This window comes from Bombina bombina, chromosome 3 (assembly GCF_027579735.1).
Source record: "Bombina bombina isolate aBomBom1 chromosome 3, aBomBom1.pri, whole genome shotgun sequence".
NCBI classification, from domain to species: domain Eukaryota; kingdom Metazoa; phylum Chordata; class Amphibia; order Anura; family Bombinatoridae; genus Bombina; species Bombina bombina.
In genome coordinates this window covers 923,981,884-924,006,309 of record NC_069501.1, presented here as the reverse complement: position 1 = coordinate 924,006,309, position 24,426 = coordinate 923,981,884, and the positions used below count along the sequence as shown (strand labels likewise).

Sequence of the window (24,426 nt, the reverse complement as noted above, 5' to 3'; positions counted from 1 at the left end):
TGTTTTCTCCAACATAGGTGTGTCCGGTCCACGGCGTCATCCTTACTTGTGGGAACCAATACCAAAGCTTTAGGACACGGATGATGGGAGGGAGCAAATCAGGTCACCTAGATGGAAGGCACCACGGCTTGCAAAACCTTTCTCCCAAAAATAGCCTCAGAAGAAGCAAAAGTATCAAATTTGTAAAATTTAGTAAAAGTGTGCAGTGAAGACCAAGTCGCTGCCTTACATATCTGATCAACAGAAGCCTCGTTCTTGAAGGCCCATGTGGAAGCCACGGCCCTAGTGGAATGAGCTGTGATTCTTTCAGGAGGCTGCCGTCCGGCAGTCTCATAAGCCAATCTGATGATGCTTTTAAGCCAAAAAGAGAGAGAGGTAGAAGTTGCTTTTTGACCTCTCCTTTTACCAGAATAAACAACAAACAAGGAAGATGTTTGTCTGAAATCCTTTGTAGCATCTAAATAGAATTTTAGAGCACAAACTACATCCAAATTGTGCAACAAACGTTCCTTCTTTGAAACTGGATTCGGACACAAAGAAGGCACGACTATCTCCTGGTTAATGTTTTTGTTAGAAACAACTTTCGGAAGAAAACCAGGTTTAATACGCAAAACCACCTTATCTGCATGGAACACCAGATAAGGAGGAGAACACTGCAGAGCAGATAACTCTGAAACTCTTCTAGCAGAAGAAATTGCAACCAAAAACAAAACTTTCCAAGATAATAACTTAATATCTACGGAATGTAAGGGTTCAAACGGAACCCCCTGAAGAACTGAAAGAACTAAATTGAGACTCCAAGGAGGAGTCAAAGGTTTGTAAACAGGCTTGATTCTAACCAGAGCCTGAACAAAAGCTTGAACATCTGGCACAGCCGCCAGCTTTTTGTGAAGTAAAACAGATAAAGCAGAAATCTGTCCCTTCAAAGAACTTGCAGATAATCCTTTCTCCAAACCTTCTTGAAGAAAGGATAGAATCTTAGGAATTTTTATCTTGTTCCATGGGAATCCTTTAGATTCACACCAACAGATATATTTTTTCCATATTTTTAAACACCAAAAAACTCTAAGCCATCTCCGTGGAGATGTTGCCTGTACAACGGCAAAGAGAATGACTGGGGAAGGCGGAGCCTAGGAGGGATCATGTGACCAGCTTTGCTGGGCTCTTTGCCATTTCCTGTTGGGGAGGAGAATATCCCACAAGTAAGGATGACGCCGTGGACCGGACACACCTATGTTGGAGAAAGTTCCCGTTAAACCCTTGGGTGTATTTCATCTGGGCCTGGAGTTTTATTTACCTTAATAATTTAAAAAAAAAATCCTGACACCCTCTAGACATAACCCCGTTAATGGTATGGGCTGACATGTTTTAGTTTGTTCCAAAGTATCCTCCTTTGATTCCTCTCTTGTGTATAATGAAGAAAATAATTAATTAGTTTAGTACCTCAGCCTCCTCCCTGGCACTGTTAATCATGCTATCCTCCACTCATTTTAATGAACCCATATTGTCCTTAGATTTTTTGCCATTTATATACTTAAACTTAGAAATTTGAGATCCTGATGGAAAAGAGGCCCTTCAGACAATAAGGGAAGAATAAATGGAGGGGATAAAGACATCTGCACTAGATCTGCATACCATGTTCTGTGGGGCCAAGGTGGAGCAATCAAGATTACTGAGCTGACTCCTGTTTGATTTAAACAATTACTTGTGGAATAAGACAAAATGGAGGAAACAGGTAAGCTAGAATAAAATTCCATGGACACACCAAGGTGTCTATCATTTGAGCCTCTGGCTCTCTTGGTCTTGCACAATATATTGAAAGTATGAAATTTAAATGAGAGGCCCTAAGATATATGTCCAGTAGTGCACATTTGATAATTAATTGATAGAAGATATCCTGATGGAGAGACCACTCTACTGGATGGACTGATTGACAGCTGAGGTAATCTGCTTCAAAGCTGTTCACACCTGACATGTGGACTGCTGATAGGGAACACTGATTAATCTCTGCTCAAGAAAGAATCTGAGACACTTTCTGCATAGCCAGTTGACTGTAGTTACCCTTTTGAAGATTTATGTAGGCCACGCCCATGATATTGTCAAACTGGAACCAAAAATCTTTCCTCTTTCAAAGGGGGCCAGGACTTAAAGGGACACTGAACCCAATTTTTTTCTTTTGTGATTCAGATAGAGCAGGCAATTTTAAGCAACTTTCTAATTTACTCCTATTAGCAAATATTCTTCATACTCTTGTTATCTTTATTTGAAAAGCAGGAATGTAAGTTTAGATGCCGGCCCATTTTGGTGAACAACCTGGGTTGTTCTTGCTGATTGGTGGATAAATTCATCCACCAATAAACAAGTGCTGTCCAAGGTTCTGTACTTCCTTTTTCAAATAAAGATAGCAAGAGAACGAAGAAAAATTGAGAATAGGAGTAAATTAGAAAGTTGCTTAAAATTTCAAGTTTTATCTGAATCACAAAATAAAGAATTTGGGTTCAGTGTCCCTTTAAGAAGATTTAATCAGTTCCAGAATGTTGATTGGTAACCTCATCTCCAGAGGGGACAAAACTCCTTGTGCTCTTTGAGAATTCCAGACTGTGCCCCAGTCTGAAAGACTGGCATCTGTCATTAAAATAACCCATGATGGGAAGGATGCCCCAAGGGTCAAAAAAGGGCATTGCATCCACCAAGAGAGGACATGCGTTGCAGATAAATACAGAGCAAACTGCTGTTACTTTTTAGATAATCCTTGGAACCACTGAGCATAGATAGTTGAAGGGGTGGCAAGTGGAGGCGGCAAAAGGAATTGCGTATGAAGCCACAACCATAAGATCTACTACTGATGGAAATGAAGCATGTTGCAGGGACAAACACGACTTCTGAAGTTTGATTCTATGTTATTATGTCAGGGACAGATGCATTAGGACTGAATCTATGATGACTGTCCCCAAACTGCAGTAGTATCCAGCAGAGAACCCATTCAGTGCTTATACAAGTACAAAAGAGGATATCTGAGGAAATACCGTTATCCTACAGGAAGGGCTATGGCAAAATTCCCTGTGAAACCCGAGGATAGTTATGGCTGAAATCCCTAGGGAGATACTGCAGATATAACAGGGTATTCCTATGTTTCTGTATCATTCAGCTTGCTGAAAATCTCATCTGTTTTATTAGTGAAGGATATCACCCAGGGATAAAGAGTCTCATGTTGACCTGAGCTCCCAAACAATACATGGGAAAGCAGCTGGACCAACTCTATTCTCAAATTTCTCCTAGTAGCCCAAGAACAGAACTGAGGAGAGATGATAGGCGAGAGGGGGTTTAAGCTTGTGTGTGGGTTCTTGGCTGCCTCCTTGTGGAGGAAAATATATACCATGTTATGAACCCTATGGACTAACATCATACAAAATAAATCTAACACACACAAAGAGAATCCAACACAATGTTGCAAATAAGATGGCTTTACTGAAAAGTAGTGTGCACAACAATTGGTAAACATAATTAGCTCTGCAGAATCTGTTGGCATTCTACAAATAAATAATAATAATTACATATGACAAGTTTTATTAAAATGAATAGTACAAGTTAATGTCTAGAATCAGAAAACGCAGCTCAGCTATTAAGCAGCTACAAACAAAATAATTACATGTGAAAAAAAAAAAAATGGAATAAACAAAACCATAAAAGCTAGTTGAGTGCTTCACTTTTTTAAAAGCGGACTGCACTTTTTACAAACTGATATAGTAAACTAGGTTACCTCCAAATGTTGCAAATAGGTGGTTTATGTAATAAACAGCATTTTAATAACCCACATAACAGATTTAGCTTTTTGGCTTGGGGATACATTAAAATTAAACCACATGATTCAGATAGAGCATGCAATTCTAAGATGCTTTATTCTCTTGGTATCCCTTGTTAAATAAAGAACATGTACGTATCCTACACTAGTTGGAGAAAGTTGCTGATTGGTGCCTGCATACATTTGTCTCTTGTGATTGGCTAACTAGATGTGTTCGGCTAGCTGCTAGTTGTGCAATGCAGTTCCTTCAGCAATTGATAAGAGAATGAAGCAAATTTGATAACAGCAGTAAATTGGAAAGTTGCTTGAAATTGTATGTTCTATCTGAATAATAAAATAAAATGTGGGGTTTCTTTTCTCTTTAAGATCCACTTAGCTAGGCAACACATTGCAATATTCCTATAACCTAACAAAATAAATTTAAAGGGATATGAAACAGTTTTTTTTCTTGTATGATTCAGATAGAGCATACAATTTTAAGCAAGATTCTAATTTACTGTTATCATTTTTCTTCGTTCTCTTGGTATCTATATTTGAAAAGCAGTAACATAAGCTTAGGAGCTGGCCCATTTTTGGTTCAGCACCTGGGTTGGGCTTGCTGATTGGTGGTTAAATGAGTGAAACTGTAGAGGATAAGAAGGCAGATCACGCAAATTTAACATAGAATCATGAAGCATGGTCTTAAAGGAAAGGCCACATAGAATAACAAAATGTATATTTAACAAAAAAAGCAAAGATACATTTTTAAGGAAAAAAGGAATGCCTACATGTTGGGACCCTAGAGTTAGGAATAAACAGGAGGTGGCAAGACCTTTACAGCAACAAGCATGTTCTCCTAAGATGGACCAAACTCTCATTTCTTTTTTAAAGAAAGGGAAGAATACATTTATTCCTCATGGAGAAATTTATAGAAACATCATGATGCTATAGATCCAACAGTATTGACAGAATCTGAAAAAATGACTTGAATTGAAGAAAAAAAAAAAAAAAAAAAATCCTTCACACATTAAAAGACTTGTAAAAATGCAATTTCTAACCTTTAAAGGGACACTGAACCCAAATGTTTTCTTTTGTGATTCAGATAGATCATGCAATTTTAAGCAACTTTCTAATTTACTCCTATCATCAATTTTCTTCATTCTCTTGGTATCTTTATTTGAAATGCAAGAATGTAAGCTTAGATGCCGGCCCATTTTTGGTGAACAACCTGGATTGTTCTTGATGAATAGTGGATACATTCACCCAACCAATAAACAAGTGCTGCCCAGCGTTCTGAACAAAAAAACATAATTTATGTAAGAACTTACCTGATAAATTCATTTCTTTCATATTAGCAAGAGTCCATGAGCTAGTGACGTATGGGATATACATTCCTACCAGGAGGGGCAAAGTTTCCCAAACCTCAAAATGCCTATAAATACACCCCTCACCACACCCACAATTCAGTTTAACGAATAGCCAAGAAGTGGGGTGATAAAAAAGTGCGAAAGCATATAAAATAAGGAATTGGAATAATTGTGCTTTATACAAAATCATAACCACCACAAAAAAGGGCGGGCCTCATGGACTCTTGCTAATATGAAAGAAATGAATTTATCAGGTAAGTTCTTACATAAATTATGTTTTCTTTCATGAAATTAGCAAGAGTCCATGAGCTAGTGACGTATGGGATAATGACTACCCAAGATGTGGATCTTTCCACACAAGAGTCACTAGAGAGGGAGGGATAAAATAAAGACAGCCAATTCCTGCTGAAAAAAATCCACACCCAAAATAAAGTTTAACGAAAAACAGAAGCAGAAGATTCAAACTGAAACCGCTGCCTGAAGTACTTTTCTACCAAAAACTGCTTCAGAAGAAGAAAATACATCAAAATGGTAGAATTTAGTAAAAGTATGCAAAGAGGACCAAGTTGCTGCTTTGCAGATCTGGTCAACCGAAGCTTCATTCCTAAACGCCCAGGAAGTAGAAACTGACCTAGTAGAATGAGCTGTAATTATCTGAGGCGGAGTTTTACCCGACTCAACATAGGCAAGATGAATTAAAGATTTCAACCAAGATGCCAAAGAAATGGCAGAAGCTTTCTGGCCTTTTCTAGAACCGGAAAAGATAACAAATAGACTAGAAGTCTTACGAAAAGATTTCGTAGCTTCAACATAATATTTCAAAGCTCTAACAACATCCAAAGAATGCAACGATTTCTCCTTAGAATTCTTAGGATTAGGACATAATGAAGGAACCACAATTTCTCTACTAATGTTGTTGGAATTCACAACTTTAGGTAAAAATTCAAAAGAAGTTCGCAACACCGCCTTATCCTGATGAAAAATCAGAAAAGGAGACTCACAAGAAAGAGCAGATAATTCAGAAACTCTTCTGGCAGAAGAGATGGCCAAAAGGAACAAAACTTTCCAAGAAAGTAATTTAATGTCCAATGAATGCATAGGTTCAAACGGAGGAGCTTGAAGAGCTCCCAGAACCAAATTCAAACTCCAAGGAGGAGAAATTGACTTAATGACAGGTTTTATACGAACCAAAGCTTGTACAAAACAATGAATATCAGGAAGAATAGCAATCTTTCTGTGAAAAAGAACAGAAAGAGCAGAGATTTGTCCTTTCAAAGAACTTGCGGACAAACCCTTATCTAAACCATCCTGAAGGAACTGTAAAATTCTCGGTATTCTAAAAGAATGCCAGGAAAAATAATGAGAAAGACACCAAGAAATATAAGTCTTCCAGACTCTATAATATATCTCTCGAGATACAGATTTACGAGCCTGTAACATAGTATTAATCACAGAGTCAGAGAAACCTCTTTGACCAAGAATCAAGCGTTCAATCTCCATACCTTTAAATTTAAGGATTTCAGATCCTGATGGAAAAAAGGACCTTGTGACAGAAGGTCTGGTCTTAACGGAAGAGTCCACGGTTGGCAAGAGGCCATCCGGACAAGATCCGCATACCAAAACCTGTGAGGCCATGCCGGAGCTACCAGCAGAACAAACGAGCATTCCTTCAGAATCTTGGAGATTACTCTTGGAAGAAGAACTAGAGGCGGAAAGATATAGGCAGGATGATACTTCCAAGGAAGTGATAATGCATCCACTGCCTCCGCCTGAGGATCCCGGGATCTGGACAGATACCTGGGAAGTTTCTTGTTTAGATGGGACGCCATCAGATCTATTTCTGGAAGTCCCCACATTTGAACAATCTGAAGAAATACCTCTGGGTGAAGAGACCATTCGCCCGGATGTAACGTTTGGCGACTGAGATAATCCGCTTCCCAATTGTCTACACCTGGGATATGAACCGCAGAGATTAGACAGGAGCTGGATTCCGCCCAAACCAAAATTCGAGATACTTCTTTCATAGCCAGAGGACTGTGAGTCCCTCCTTGATGATTGATGTATGCCACAGTTGTGACATTGTCTGTCTGAAAACAAATGAACGATTCTCTCTTCAGAAGAGGCCAAAACTGAAGAGCTCTGAAAATTGCACGGAGTTCCAAAATATTGATCGGTAATCTCACCTCCTGAGATTCCCAAACTCCTTGTGCCGTCAGAGATCCCCACACAGCTCCCCAACCTGTGAGACTTGCATCTGTTGAAATTACAGTCCAGGTCGGAAGCACAAAAGAAGCCCCCTGAATTAAACGATGGTGATCTGTCCACCATGTTAGAGAGTGTCGAACAATCGGTTTTAAAGATATTAATTGAGATATCTTCGTGTAATCCTTGGCACCATTGCTTCAGCATACAGAGCTGAAGAGGTCGCATGTGAAAACGAGCAAAGGGGATCGCGTCCGATGCAGCAGTCATAAGACCTAGAATTTCCATGCATAAGGCTACCGAAGGGAATGATTGTGACTGAAGGTTTCGACAAGCTGTAATCAACTTTAGACGTCTCTTGTCTGTTAAAGACAGAGTCATGGACACTGAATCCATCTGGAAACCCAGAAAGGTTACCCTTGTCTGAGGAATCAAAGAACTTTTTGGTAAATTGATCCTCCAACCATGATCTTGAAGAAACAACACAAGTCGATTCGTATGAGATTCTGCTAAATGTAAAGACTGAGCAAGTACCAAGATATCGTCCAAATAAGGAAATACCACAATACCCTGTTCTCTGATTACAGACAGCAGGGCACAGAGAACCTTTGTAAAAATTCTTGGAGCTGTAGCTAGGCCAAACGGCAGAGCCACAAACTGGTAATGCTTGTCCAGAAACGAGAATCTCAGGAACTGATAATGATCTGGATGAATCGGAATATGCAGATATGCATCCTGTAAATCTATTGTGGACATATAATTCCCTTGCTGAACAAAAGGTAAGATAGTCCTTACAGTTACCATCTTGAACGTTGGTATCCTTACATAACGATTCAATATTTTTAGATCCAGAACTGGTCTGAAAGAATTCTCCTTCTTTGGTACAATGAAGAGATTTGAATAAAACCCCATCCCCTGTTCCGGAACTGGAACTGGCATAATTACTCCAGTCAACTCTAGATCTGAAACACATTTCAGAAATGCTTGAGCTTTTACTGGATTTACTGGGACACGGGAAAGAAAAAATCTCTTTGCAGGAGGTCTCAACTTGAAACCAATTCTGTACCCTTCTGAAACAATGCTCTGAATCCAAAGATTGTGAACAGAATTGATCCAAATTTCCTTGAAAAAACGTAACCTGCCCCCTACCAGCTGAGCTGGAATGAGGGCCGCACCTTCATGTGGACTTAGAAGCAGGCTTTGCCTTTCTAGCTGGCTTGGATTTATTCCAGACTGGAGATGGTCTCCAAACTGAAACTGCTCCTGAGGATGAAGGATCAGGCTTTTGTTCTTTGTTGAAACGAAAGGAACGAAAACGATTATTAGCCCTGTTTTTACCTTTAGATTTTTTATCCTGTGGTAAAAAAGTTCCTTTCCCACCAGTAACAGTTGAAATAATGGAATCCAACTGAGAACCAAATAATTTGTTACCCTGGAAAGAAATGGAAAGTAAAGTTGATTTAGAAGCCATATCAGCATTCCAAGTTTTAAGCCATAAAGCTCTTCTAGCTAAAATAGCTAGAGACATAAACCTGACATCAACTCTGATAATATCAAAAATGGCATCACAGATAAAATTATTAGCATGTTGAAGAAGAATAATAATATCATGAGAATCACGATGTGTTACTTGTTGCGCTAAAGTTTCCAACCAAAAAGTTGAAGCTGCAGCAACATCAGCCAAAGATATAGCAGGTCTAAGAAGATTACCTGAACACAGATAAGCTTTTCTTAGAAAGGACTCAATTTTCCTATCTAGAGGATCCTTAAACGAAGTACCATCTGACGTAGGAATAGTAGTACGTTTAGCAAGGGTAGAAATAGCCCCATCAACTTTAGGGATCTTGTCCCAAAATTCTAATCTGTCAGACGGCACAGGATATAATTGCTTAAAACGTTTAGAAGGAGTAAATGAATTACCCAAATTATCCCATTCTTTGGAAATTACTGCAGAAATAGCATTAGGAACAGGAAAAACTTCTGGAATAACCACAGGAGCTTTAAATACCTTATCTAAACGTTTAGAATTAGTATCAAGAGGACCAGAATCCTCTATTTCTAAAGCAATTAGTACTTCTTTAAGTAAAGAACGAATAAATTCCATTTTAAATAAATATGAAGATTTATCAGCATCAACCTCTGAGACAGAATCCTCTGAACCAGAGGAATCATCAGAATCAGAATGATGATGTTCAGTTAAAAATTCATCTGTAGGGAGAGAAGTTTTAAAAGATTTTTTACGTTTACTAGAAGGAGAAATAACAGACATAGCCTTCTTTATGGATTCAGAAACAAAATCTCTTATATTATCAGGAACATTCTGCACCTTAGATGTTGAAGGAACTGCAACAGGCAATGGTACTTTACTAAAGGAAATATTATCTGCTTTAACAAGTTTGTCATGACAATCAATACAAACAACAGCTGGAGGAATAGCTACCAAAAGTTTACAGCAGATACACTTAGCTTTGGTAGATTCAGCACTTGACAGCGATTTTCCTGTAGTATCTTCTGACTCAGATGCAACGTGAGACATCTTGCAATATGTAAGAGAAAAAACAACATATATATAAAGCAAAATTGATCAAATTCCTTCAATGACAGTTTCAGGAATGGGAAAAAAAGCCAAAGAACAAGCTTCTAGCAACCAGAAGCAATAAAAAATGAGACTTAAATAATGTGGAGACAAAAGTGACGCCCATATTTTTTCGCGCCAAATAAGACGCCCACATTATTTGGCGCCTAAATGCTTTTTGGCACCAAAAATGACGCCACATCCGGAACGCCGACATTTTTGGCGCAAAATAACGTCAAAAAAATGACGCAACTTCCGGCGACACATATGACGCCGGAAACGGAAATAGAATTTTTGCGCCAAAAAAGTCAGCGCCAAGAATGACGCAATAAAATGAAGCATTTTCAGCCCCCGCGAGCCTAACAGCCCACAGGGAAAAAGTCAAATTTTAAGGTAAGAAAAATGTTAAATTAAAATGCATTATCCCAAATATGAAACTGACTGTCTGAAAATAAGGAAAGTTGAACATTCTGAGTCAAGGCAAATAAATGTTTGAATACATATATTTAGAACTTTATAAACAAAGTGCCCAACCATAGGTAGGAGTGTCACAGAAAATAAGACTTACTTACCCCAGGACACTCATCTACATATAGCAGATAGCCAAACCAGTACTGAAACGAGAATCAGCAGAGGTAATGGTATATATAAGAGTATATCGTCGATCTGAAAAGGGAGGTAAGAGATGAATCTCTACGACGATAACAGAGAACCTATGAAATAGACCCCTTAGAAGGAGATCACTGCATTCAAATAAGGCAATACTCTCCTCACATCCCTCTGACATTCACTGCACGCTGAGAGGAAAACCGGGCTCCAACTTGCTGCGGAGCGCATATCAACGTAGAATCTAGCACAAACTTACTTCACCACCTCCATCGGAGGCAAAGTTTGTAAAACTGAATTGTGGGTGTGGTGAGGGTGTATTTATAGGCAATTTTGAGGTTTGGGAAAACTTTGCCCCTCCTGGTAGGAATGTATATCCCATACGTCACTAGCTCATGGACTCTTGCTAATTACATGAAAGAAAATAGCTTAGATGCCTTCTTTTTTCAAATAAAGGATACAAGAGAACAAAGGAAAATTGATAAAAGGTGTAAATTTAAAAATTGCATGCTCTATCTGAAACACAAAGAAACAATTTGTGTTCAGTGTCCCTTTAATAAAAATAAGTTTAAAGTTGCAAATCCAAATTTGACATTTCCTAAGCAAACATTAATTTGCAGTAGAGAAAAATTACCCACTTTCTTATTCATCTCATAAAATCTTTCTTCAAATTCCTCAGCTCTGGCTTTATCGGTGCATATTTCTAAAGAGAAAAAAAAAAAAAAAAAAAAATATGTCAAAAGTCAAGCCAACAATCCACAAGGTTACTCAAAAATATAAATGTGTAAATACACATGTGTACACATTGATGCTCATTTATTATTACCACTGTTGTGATAAATTGTACTTGTAAAGAGTATTTCTACAGGAACATTTCAGAAACAAAACCTTACTTACCAAGGATGTAACTAAAATCTACGTCTAATCTTTTCCTGTAGGTGAAATCAGGATCTATGCCACTTCGATGCAAAACTATCTGGGATACACATTCATCGATAATTTTGAAATACTGTGGCCTAGACAGATAAAAAAAAACAACAACAGAAGTATGTGGGAAATTGAGGAGTGATGTAATATAACATTTAATAAAGAAAACATTTCAATTGGGCATGTCTTTCACTCCCAGCTACTGAAATTTTATAAAACATATATATATATATATATATATATATATATATATATACACACACACACACACACACACATATACATATATATACACACACACACATATACATATACATATATATATATATATATATATATATATATACTCACACATATACATATATACAAAATCCCTTCTCCCAAATGAGGCTCATTCACAAATTTTTAGCGCACCGCTGCAAGGGTGAGGTGTTGGCAGCTTGGTCTCTGGGTCAGTCATTGCGGCGCTATTAGTAAAGAAGGTCAGTCTAGTTAGTATGTGTGGGAGTGAGGACGCGGGGACTGTCAGGAGGGAAAATCCATCCTTGCTTCTTCTCAGTGAGTAAGTCAGTAACTATCAGATACAATCTGGCTCTGATCTACAGTATGGAGGGTGCTGTGGCCGGGTGATTAATGTAATGCAAGGCAGCAGCAAGCATGGACTCTGAGGGTGGAGGCTCAATCACCAGGTTACGAAGCTCTGGCCGATGTTCTGTAATATTTTGGCAGCTCACTAGTTACAGTCACTGAGTTCCCAGGTCAAGGATGATGACAAGTACATTTACCCTGAAGCAATACAGTAAAAATAAACCAAAAAAGAGCATTGTGTAAGTTACTTTACTGATATTTGTAAATGCATTAGGGCTCAGATGTACAGACATTTTTAAACAGTTGCACACAGTTGTAGGTTTTTTTGTGTTATTTTTTGCTATGCGTATACTAGGACCTGCTGCTTTTGCTTTTAACATGGTCCTGTAACTGCTGGTGACCCTCAGCACTATTGCGGATTGTAGAATCCTCTGTTACAGTCAAGAAATGTCTGGCACTTTATATCCCTCCCCTAACAGACCCAGCTAGCTGCAGATCTTTATCTTCGTAACGGAGCTCTACGGGAGAGGAGCTCCTGCCCACCGGCTCTGAAGATTGATAGATGTGTGTACTCCTGACATCTGTGGTTTAGTTCCTTATATAAATGAATGTACTCTGGCTTTGCTCATTTCTAATATGGGCTACATGTTCCTTGTCAGCACTAGCCTCTTTTTTTTTTTTTTTTTTGTATACAGCCCCAGCAGTTGGGTGTGTATGTGTGTAAATATGTATGTGTATATGTGTAAATATGTGTTTATGTAAATATGTATGTGTGTGTAAATATGCATGTGTGTAAATATGCATGTGTGTAAATATGCATGTGTGTAAATATGTGTGTATGTGTAAATATGCGTGTGTATGTGTAAATATGCGTGTGTATGTGTAAATATGCATGTGTATGTGTAAATATGCATGTGTGTGTAAATATGCATGTGTGTGTATGTAAATAAGTCTGTATATATATGCACTTATGCAAATATGTATGTGTGTATATAAATAAGTATGTATGTGTGTATGTGTAAATATGTATGTGTAAATATGTATGTGTGTATGTGTAAATATGCATGTGTGTGTAAATAAGTCTGTATATATGTGTGTCTATGCAAATATTTATGTGTGTATATAAATAAGTGTGTATGTGTAAATATTTATGTGTGCATGTAAATAAGTCTATATATGTGTGTCTATTCAAATATGTATGTGTAAATATGTATGTGTGTATGTAAATAAGTATCTATGTGCATGCTTATATGTATGTGTGTGTACATATGTATGTGTGTGTGTACATATGTATGTGTGTGTACATATCTGTGTGTATGTGTACATATCTATGTGTGTATGTGTAAATACCTGTGTGTGTGTGTTTACATATGTATGTGTGTATGTGTACATATGTATGTGTGTATGTATATATGTATGTATGTGTGTCTTAATATGCATGTGTGTATGTAAATAAGAATGTATATATGTGTGTCTATGCAAATATGTATGTATATAAATAAATGTGTATGTGTAAATATGTATGTGTGTATTCAATTAAGTATGTGGTGCATGTAAAAATGTATGTGTGTATGTGTAAATATGTATGTGTGTATGTGTGTGATAATATGTATGTGTGTATGTATATGTGTAAATATGTAAATAGGTGTGTGTGTGTGTAAATATGTTGGTATGCAATTATTTGTGAAGGTATCAAATAAAGAAGGTGCTTTGCAATGGCTAAACATATGCAAAGAGGGGTGGAGTAGTGGGCACGATGTGTGCAGTGGGAGTGGAATGGGTGGGATCAAAAGTGTCGAGTAACATTTTTGGCATTGTTCAGAGAGGAATTGCCTGGTATTTGGGCGCTGGACTGACCGTAATAGGCGGGGTCAGACTGATATACTACAGGAAAGTTTTACTCTGTGAAAAGCATTACTGGGCTAAAAGAAGTTACACCCAGGTGGTAAATCGCCATAGAACAGGCTAACAATGGTATTGAGCTGGTTGTTCATTCCTGTAGGTGCATTTCTCTTTGTGTGTATTTAGTCTCCCTATGGGAAAAAGGGGCAATCAGACGTGGACTCCATGCTCATTGTGCTTAGAGGAATATGGCTACACCTCACTGACGAGGCCCAATGAAGGCCGAAACGATCGTCTGTGGTTGCTGTGTTCCTTGTTCAGAAAGGAATTGCCTGGTATTTTGGCGCTGGACTGACCTTAATAGGCGGGATCAGACTGATATACTACAGGAAAGTTCTACTCCATGAAAAGCATTACTGGGCGAAAAGAAGTTGCACCCAGGTGGTAAATCGCCATAGAACAGGCTAACAATGGTATTGAGCTGGTTGTTCGTTCCTGTAAGTACATTTCTCTCTGTGTTTATTTAGTCTCCCTATGGGAAAAAGGGGCAATCAGACATATACTCCTTGCTCAGTGTGCTTAGGGGAATATGGCTACACCTCACTGACGAGGCCCAATGAAGGCCGAAATGATCGTCTAGGGTTGCTGTGTTCCATGTTCAGAAAGGAATTGCCTGGTATTTCGGCACTGGACTGACTGTAATAGGCGGGATCAGACTGATATACTACAGGAAAGTTCTTCTCTGTGAAAAGCATTACTGGGCTAAAAGAAGCTGCACCCAGGTGGTAAATCGCCATAGAACAGGCTAACAATAGTATTGAGCCAGTTCTTCCTGTGAGTGTGCTTCTCTCGGTGTGTATTTAGTCTCCCTATGGGAAAAAGGGGAAAACAGACGTGGACTCCTTGCTCAGTGCGCTTAGAGGAATATGGCTACACCTCACTGACGAGGCCCAATGAAGGCCGAAACGATCGTCTGTGGTTGCTGTGTTCCTTGTTCAGAAAGGAATTGCCTGGTATTTTGGCGCTGGACTGACCTTAATAGGCGGGATCAGACTGATATACTACAGGAAAGTTCTTCTCTGTGAAAAGCATTACTGGGCTAAAAGAAGTTGCACCCAGGTGGTAAATTACCAAAGAACAGGCTAACAATAGTATTGAGCTGGTTGTTCGCTCCTGTGATTCTCTCTGTGTATGTGTATCTATCTATCTATCTATATCTATCTATCTATCTATCTATCTATCTATCTATCTATCTATCTATCTATATATATATATATATAATTCATTGTGTAAACCATTTACAAATCTAAACAAGTCAGAAGACTTGCTTTAAAACCAGAAACTCTCTGACAACACTGTTTCCAATGCAGCAAAGGAATCTGGGTAAAATATGCAAATGGGGTTCACAATGACTCACTTTTTTACTTTTAGCCTGCTTTTTAAAGACAGACTTCCCTTTATGCCATAGCACTGCTGCATTACACAGCTTTTATGCTTAGCTAGGGTTAGTACAGTGATTTAGACCAATCCCAGGACAGCTGTTTCGTGGTTTTTGCCACTCATCAGCTGGGAGTAGGTTAAATCACTGCTTGGTAAAGTTCATTTCTGGGGGAATTCAACAACAATTAAAATTATGGGGAGGCGAAAAGTGAGTTTAAAATCCTCCACTAAATACGAAATTTAGAGAAAATAACTCATTGTGTAAACCATTTACGAATCTAAACAAGTCAGAAGACTTGCTTTAAAACCAGAAACTCTCTGACAACACTGTTTCCAATGCAGCAAAGGAATCTGGGTAAAATATGCAAATGAGGTTCACAATGACTCACTTTTTTACTTTTAGCCTGCTTTTTAAAGACAGACTTCCCTTTATGCCATAGCACTGCTGCATTACACAGCTTTGATGCTTAGCTAAGGTTAGTACAGTGATTTAGACCAATCCCAGGACAGCTGTTTCGTGGTTTTTGCCACTCATCAGCTGGGAGTAGGTTAAATCACTGCTTGGTAAAGTTCATTTCTGGGGGAAATTCAACAACAATTAAAATTATGGGGAGGCGAAAAGTGAGTTTAAAATCCTCCACTAAATACGAAATTTAGAGAAAATAACTCATTGTGTAAACCATTTACAAATCTAAACAAGTCAGAAGACTTGCTTTAGAACCAGAAACTCTCTGACAACACTGTTTCCAATGCAGCAAAGGAATCTGGGTAAAATATGCAAATGAGGTTCACAATGACTCACTTTTTTACTTTTAGCCTGCTTTTTAAAGACAGACTTCCCTTTATGCCATAGCACTGCTGCATTACACAGCTTTTATGCTTAGCTAGGGTTAGTACAGTGATTTAGACCAATCCCAGGACAGCTGTTTCGTGGTTTTTGCCACTCATCAGCTGGGAGTAGGTTAAATCACTGCTTGGTAAAGTTCATTTCTGGGGGAAATTCAACAACAATTAAAATTATGGGGAGGCGAAAAGTGAGTTTAAAATCCTCCACTAAATACGAAATTTAGAGAAAATAACTCATTGTGTAAACCATTTACAAATCTAAACAAGTCAGAAGACTTGCTTTAAAACCAGAAACTCTCTGACAACACTGTTTCCAATGCAGCAAAGGAATCTGGGTAAAATATGCATTGGGTAAAATATATATATGTGTGTGTGTGTGTGTGTGTGTGTGTGTGTGTGTAGGTATATATATATATATATATTATATTTTTTATTTCACAATACCTATGAAATGCAGCCATGAAGCTCCAAATTCTATCAATTTAACATGCTAAAAATATTACTGCATGCAATTGTATTAAAAAACAGGAGATTTGTATACCCTAAAATTTGATGCAGAATACAGAGTACATATGGAAAGAAAGCAACAAATGTGCCAAAACATTATGTTCTATGGCAGTGTTTTTCAACCAGTGTGCCGTGAGAGATCCTCAGGTGTGCCACGGCAGACTGACAACAGTGTGACATATTTTTTAAACTTTGCTTGTTTTTTACTCCCAGTGCAGGGGTAGTTTGTAGGAGGCATGGCATAACAGCACAATACATACAGTATCTGTGTGTTTGTGTGTGTATATATATATGCTGTATTAGGCTACAATGTGTGATTACATTTTGGGATGGTGGTGTGCCACAGGATTTTTTTAATGTAAAAAAGTGTGCCACGGCAAAAAAAAAAAGGTTAAAAATAACTGTTCTATGGGATTATTAAGAAAATCTGAATAATTTACATTGCTGAAAATGTGATGCTTAAAGGGACAGTATACACTCATTTTCATATAACTGCATGTAAAAGACACTACTATAAAGAATAAGATGCACAGATACTGATATAAAAATCCAGTATAAAACTGTTTGAAAACTTTCTTAGAAGCTCTCAGTTTAGCTTTGTTGGAAAGGTAGCTGGAAAGCCCACTGCAAGTGGGAAATAAGACACTCCCCCCCTCCCCCTTCTTTTGCATATGAAAAGACCCTTTACACAAACAGGAGCAAGCTGGAGAAGGTAGCTGACGGTATTCTCATAAAACTTTGGGGCTTGGTTACGATTCTGAAAATCAGAGCAATGTTATTTAAAAATAAGCAAAACTAAACTATTTTTTTTTTTTAAACTTCATGGGCTATATAAATAGATCATCTACAAAACATTTATGCAAAGAAAAAATGAGTGTATAATGTCCCTTTAAGCAGTCTTTGGCTTCTAGTTTGCAGAATTAAATAAAAACAGAATTTATGTTTACCTGATAAATTACTTTCTCCAACGGTGTGTCCGGTCCACGGCGTCATCCTTACTTGTGGGATATTCTCCTCCCCAACAGGAAATGGCAAAGAGCCCAGCAAAGCTGGTCACATGATCCCTCCTAGGCTCCGCCTTCCCCAGTCATTCGACCGACGTAAAGGAGGAATATTTGCATAGGAGAAATCATATGATACCGTGGTGACTGTACTTAAAGAAAATAAATGATCAGACCTGATTAAAAAACCAGGGCGGGCCGTGGACCGGACACACCGTTGGAGAAAGTAATTTATCAGGTAAACATAAATTCTGTTTTCTCCAACATAGGTGTGTCCGGTCCACGGCGTCATCCTTACTTGTGGGAACCAATACCAAAGCTTTAGGACACGGATGAAGGGAGGGAGCAAATCAGGTCACCTAGATGGAAGGCACCACGGCTTGCAAAACCTTTCTCCCAAAAATAGCCTCAGAAGAAGCAAAAGTATCAAATTTGTAAAATTTTGTAAAAGTGTGCAGTGAAGACCAAGTCGCTGCCTTACATATCTGATCAACAGAAGCCTCGTTCTTGAAGGCCCATGTGGAAGCCACAGCCCTAGTAGAATGAGCTGTGATTCTTTCAGGAGGCTGCCGTCCGGCAGTCTCGTAAGCCAATCTGATGATGCTTTTAATCCAAAAAGAGAGAGAGGTAGAAGTTGCTTTTTGACCTCTCCTTTTACCAGAATAAACAACAAACAAAGAAGATGTTTGTCTAAAATCCTTTGTAGCATCTAAATAGAATTTTAGAGCACAAACTACATCCAAATTGTGCAACAAACGTTCCTTCTTTGAAACTGGATTCGGACACAAAGAAGGCACGACTATCTCCTGGTTAATGTTTTTGTTAGAAACAACTTTCAGAAGAAAACCAGGTTTAGTACGTAAAACCACCTTATCTGCATGGAACACCAGATAAGGAGGAGAACACTGCAGAGCAGATAATTCTGAAACTCTTCTAGCAGAAGAAATTGCAACCAAAAACAAAACTTTCCAAGATAATAACTTAATATCAACGGAATGTAAGGGTTCAAACGGAACCCCCTGAAGAACTGAAAGAACTAAATTGAGACTCCAAGGAGGAGTCAAATGTTTGTAAACAGGCTTGATTCTAACCAGAGCCTGAACAAAGGCTTGAACATCTGGCACAGTTGCCAGCTTTTTGTGAAGTAACACAGACAAGGCAGAAATCTGTCCCTTCAAAGAACTTGCAGATAATCCTTTCTCCAAACCTTCTTGAAGAAAGGATAGAATCTTAGGAATTTTTACCTTGTCCCAAGGGAATCCTTTAGATTCACACCAACAGATATATTTTTTCCATATTTTGTGGTAGATTTTTCTAGTTACAGGCTTTCTGGCCTGAACAAGAGTATCAATGACAGAATCTGAGAACCCTCGCTTTGATAAGATCAAGCGTTCAATCTCCAAGCAGTCAGTTGGAGTGAGACCAGATTCGGATGTTCGAACGGACCTTGAACAAGAAGGTCTCGTCTCAAAGGTAGCTTCCATGGTGGAGCCGATGACATATTCACCAGGTCTGCATACCAAGTCCTGCGTGGCCACGCAGGAGCTATCAAGATCACCGATGCCCTCTCCTGATTGATCCTGGCTACCAGCCTGGGGATGAGAGGAAACGGCGGGAATACATAAGCTAGTTTGAAGGTCCAAGGTGCTACTAGTGCATCTACTAGAGTCGCCTTGGGATCCCTGGATCTGGACCCGTAGCAAGGAACCTTGAAGTTCTGACGAGAGGCCATCAGATCCATGTCTGGAATGCCCCACAATTGAGTAATTTGGGCAAAGATTTCCGGATGGAGTTCCCACTCCCCCGGATGAAATGTCTGACGACTCAGAAAATCCGCTTCCCAATTTTCCACTCCTGGGATGTGGATTGCAGACAAGTGGCAGGAGTGAGTCTCCGCCCATTGAATGATTTTGGTCACTTCTTCCATCGCCAGGGAACTCCTTGTTCCCCCCTGATGGTTGATGTACGCAACAGTCGTCATGTTGTCTGATTGAAACCGTATGAACTTGGCCTTTGCTAGCTGAGGCCAAGCCTTGAGAGCATTGAATATCGCTCTCAGTTCCAGAATTGAATGTTCCCTCTTTTTTGGGAACTACGAACAGATTGGAGTAGAACCCCATCCCTTGTTCTCCTAATGGAACAGGATGAATCACTCCCATTTTTAACAGGTCTTCTACACAATGTAAGAATGCCTGTTTTTTTATGAGGTCTGAAGACAATTGAGACCTGTGGAACCTCCCCCTTGGGGGAAGCCCCTTGAATTCCAGAAGATAACCTTGGGAGACTATTTCTAGTGCCCAAGGATCCAGAACATCTCTTGCCCAAGCCTGAGCGAAGAGAGAGAGTCTGCCCCCCACCAGATCCGGTCCCGGATCGGGGGCCAACATCTCATGCTGTCTTGGTAGCAGTGGCAGGTTTCTTGGCCTGCTTTCCTTTGTTCCAGCCTTGCATTGGCCTCCAGGCTGGCTTGGCTTGAGAAGTATTACCCTCTTGCTTAGAGGACGTAGCACTTGGGGCTGGTCCGTTTCTGCGAAAGGGACGAAAATTAGGTTTATTTTTGGCTTTGAAAGACCTATCCTGAGGAAGGGCGTGGCCCTTGCCCCCAGTGATATCAGAGATAATCTCTTTCAAGTCAGGGCCAAACAGCGTTTTCCCCTTGAAAGGAATGTTAAGCAATTTGTTCTTGGAAGACGCATCCGCTGACCAAGATTTTAGCCAAAGCGCTCTGCGCGCCACAATAGCAAAACCAGAATTTTTTCGCCGCTAACCTAGCCAATTGCAAAGTGGCGTCTAGGGTGAAAGAATTAGCCAAATTGAGAGCATGAATTCTGTCCATAATCTCCTCATAAGAAGAAGAATTATTATTGAGCGCCTTTTCTAGTTCATCGAACCAGAAACACGCTGCTGTAGTGACAGGAACAATGCATGAAATTGGTTGTAGAAGGTAACCTTGCTGAACAAACATCTTTTTAAGCAAACCCTCTAATTTTTTATCCATAGGATCTTTGAAAGCACAACTATCTTCTATGGGTATAGTGGTGCGTTTGTTTAGAGTAGAAACCGCCCCCCTCGACCTTGGGGACTGTCTGCCATAAGTCCTTTCTGGGGTCGACCATAGGAAACAATTTCTTAAATATGGGGGGAGGGACGAAAGGTATACCGGGCCTTTCCCATTCTTTATTTAGAATGTCCGCCACCCGCTTGGGTATAGGAAAAGCTTCGGGGGGCCCCGGGACCTCTAGGAACTTGTCCATTTTACATAATTTCTCTGGAATGACCAAATTCTCACAATCATCCAGAGTAGATAACACCTCCTTAAGCAGAGCGCGGAGATGTTCCAATTTAAATTTAAATGTAATCACATCAGGTTCAGCTTGTTGAGAAATTTTCCCTGAATCTGAAATTTCTCCCTCAGACAAAACCTCCCTGGCCCCCTCAGACTGGTGTAGGGGCACTTCAGAACCAATATCATCAGCGTCCTCATGCTCTTCAGTATTTTCTAAAACAGAGCAGTCGCGCTTTCGCTGATAAGTGGGCATTTTGGCTAAAATGTTTTTGATAGAATTATCCATTACAGCCGTTAATTGTTGCATAGTAAGGAGTATTGGCGCACTAGATGTACTAGGGGCCTCCTGTGTGGGCAAGACTGGTGTAGACGAAGGAGGGGATGATGCAGTACCATGCTTACTCCCCTCACTTGAGGAATCATCTTGGGCATCATTTTCTCTAAATTTTGTGTCACATAAATCACATCTATTTAAGTGAGAAGGAACCTTGGCTTCCCCACATACAGAACACAGTCTATCTGGTAGTTCAGACATGTTAAACAGGCATAAACTTGATAACAAAGTACAAAAAACGTTTTAAAATAAAACCGTTACTGTCACTTTAAATTTTAAACTGAACACACTTTATTACTGCATATGTGAAAAAGTATGAAGGAATTGTTCAAAATTCACCAAAATTTCACCACAGTGTCTTAAAGCCTTAAAAGTATTGCACACCAAATTTGGAAGCTTTAACCCTTAAAATAACGGAACCGGAGCCGTTTTTATATTTAACCCCTTTACAGTCCCTGGTATCTGCTTTGCTGAGACCCAACCAAGCCCAAAGGGGAATACGATACCAAATGACGCCTTCAGAAAGTCTTTTCTATGTATCAGAGCTCCTCACACATGCATCTGCATGTCATGCTTCCCAAAAACAAGTGCGCAATAGAGGCGCGAAAATGAGACTCTGCCTATGATTAGGGAAAGCCCCTAGAGAATAAGGTGTCCAATACAGTGCCTGCCGGTTATTTTACATAGTTCCCAAGATTAAAATAATTCCTCAAGGCTATGGAGTATAAAATATGCTTATATATAAATCGTTTTAGCCCAGAAAATGTCTACAGTCTTAAAAGCCCTTGTGAAGCCCTTTTTTCTCTTCATGTAATAAAAATGGCTTACCGGATCCCATAGGGAAAATGACAGCTTCCAGCATTACATCGTCTTGTTAGAAATGTGTCATACCTCAAGCAGCAAAAGTCTGCTCCCTGTTTCCCCCAACTGAAGTTAATTCCTCTCAACAGTCCTGTGTGGAAACAGCCATCGATTTTAGTAACGGTTGCTAAAATCATTTTCCTCTTACAAACAGAAATCTTCATCTCTTTTCTGTTTCAGAGTAAATAGTACATATCAGCACTATTTTAAAATAACAAACTCTTGATTGAATAATAAAAACTACAGTTAAACACTAAAAAACTCTAAGCCATCTCCGTGGAGATGTTGCCTGTACAACGGCAAAGAGAATGACTGGGGAAGGCGGAGCCTAGGAGGGATCATGTGACCAGCTTTGCTGGGCTCTTTGCCATTTCCTGTTGGGGAGGAGAATATCCCACAAGTAAGGATGACGCCGTGGACCAGACACACCTATGTTGGAGAAATATAATGAAAGGAAAAACTAAAAAAGAAAATCTGTAAGAAATGTTTTACTATAAATATATATATTATCATCATCATGTATTTGTTTAGCACTACAAAGTTCCATATTTACATAGGTTTTTATCATGTATATATTTAATGTATTTATATTCCAGAAAGGAAGCCAAACAGAAGGGGCTTCCTTACCTTAGATATGACAGTTGGTCTCACAATCCTGTGAGAATTTAGGTATATGGGCAGCTGTTAGAAAGCAAGGTGCCAGGAGTTGAAGCAGATGTTCTGGGGCCTGCTATGACTAGAACTTTGGAGAGGGGCAACAGTTTTGGACAGTTTAGAGTGGAACTTTGGGAGCCCAACAGTCTGAAAATCCTGAATGAACCTTGGACCAGAGATCAGGCCTGGAGCAGTGCCTAAAGATCAGAGATCCACAAACAGAAAGTCTGGTAACATAAGAGAGTGAGACCCTAAAATATATTGGTTTAATAGTAGTCTTTATAGGGACCGTTAGAGACTCAAGGTATCATAGTTATCGGGTTATTTATCAGAGATAGTTGTATATGTTGTTTTACACTTTTGTGTGTATGTATATGTATATGTATATATATATATATATATATATATATATATATATATATATATATATATAAACACATAAATAAAAACATATTCCTTCTACACAACTCATGTAACAGTGTTTTAATGGAGCCATTTAATGAAGCGGACAGTGAACAGTTTTTGTAATGATGTTGCTTCCAGAGGCAGTTTGGAACTCTGTAGTGAGTGATGCAACGGATGATAGGTGATATTTTACGTACTAACTGCTTCAGATCTCCAAGGATACACTCACTTTATGGGCTGTTGTTGCTCCTAGACGCTTTCACTTTAATGGTTTCCTTTGAATATGGAGCCGTTTATATTGAAGATAACTGAGTACTAGGCCAACACGCTACCCTGCACAAACAATGGAATAGATTCCAAGGTTCCATAAAAACATAGTGCGCAGGAGTTGAAGATAGAAAGAAACTGTGTGACATCCTTCACTTCAAGATATCTGCTATTGTGTAGGCAAAACAAAGTGATTGATGGTCTTAACTTTTTGTGAGCTCTGAGACATAGGAGAGGTGTCAGCTAAGTGGACATATTCTGGCCCTGACTGGCTGATTAGAATAGCCTCATTATTATAATAGGATATTTCTGCTGCATGGCTAATTTACAAATCCGCTGCACTTTAACCGTTATGTTGATGGCAAAGTTTTGTCATGTTATAGATTTCCTAAATGTGTTCTCTAGATTGGTTCTTAGTCATAGCCCCGTTGGTTATTTGTTTTATTTTGTTATAATGTTTTAAAGAGGAAAAAAAAATAAAAAAAATTGTAATCTAACCCCGTCATAGTAGGGGTTGGATGAACACTCTCTGCAAATGTTCATAATGGCACTTTAATGCTATAAACTTACAAAGTTTAGTGGATATTCAGGTATTCCCAGATCAGCTTATAACATACGTCTTCATTCTCTTACATAGACAGATCACATATGTATGTTTTTCCATATTCTAACAATGCAATAATCAATATAGAACTAAATCACTGGGAAAAAAGAAGATTGAACTATTACTGCCTGGCTGTCAAACATATTTGCCTGCTCCTTAACTATAGTTACCATTTTATACCTTATCTTTAAATAGATGCAACTTTTTTATGCTGACATTAAATGTCTGTTCTAGTCTTGTACAATATCAAGAATACAGGCAGGGGAATATACCTTTTAATCCCTACTCTGCCAACTACACATGCTAACTCAGACTTTAATTTACTTCTACTGC

General features: G+C 38.9%; 1 protein-coding gene across 2 annotated transcripts in view; it reads right to left on the bottom strand.

The window, feature by feature from the left end:
* Positions 1–24,426, bottom strand: part of DIAPH3 (diaphanous related formin 3) — a 1,718,568-nt gene that overhangs the window by 751,486 nt on the left and 942,656 nt on the right. For both annotated transcript variants that reach the window (XM_053707945.1, XM_053707946.1), the window contains exons 13-14: positions 11,429–11,547; positions 11,170–11,234 (exon numbers count right to left, since the gene is read on the bottom strand). In XM_053707945.1, coding sequence (XP_053563920.1) covers positions 11,170–11,234; positions 11,429–11,547 — 184 coding nt within the window. The remainder of the gene's footprint in view (positions 1–11,169; positions 11,235–11,428; positions 11,548–24,426) is intronic.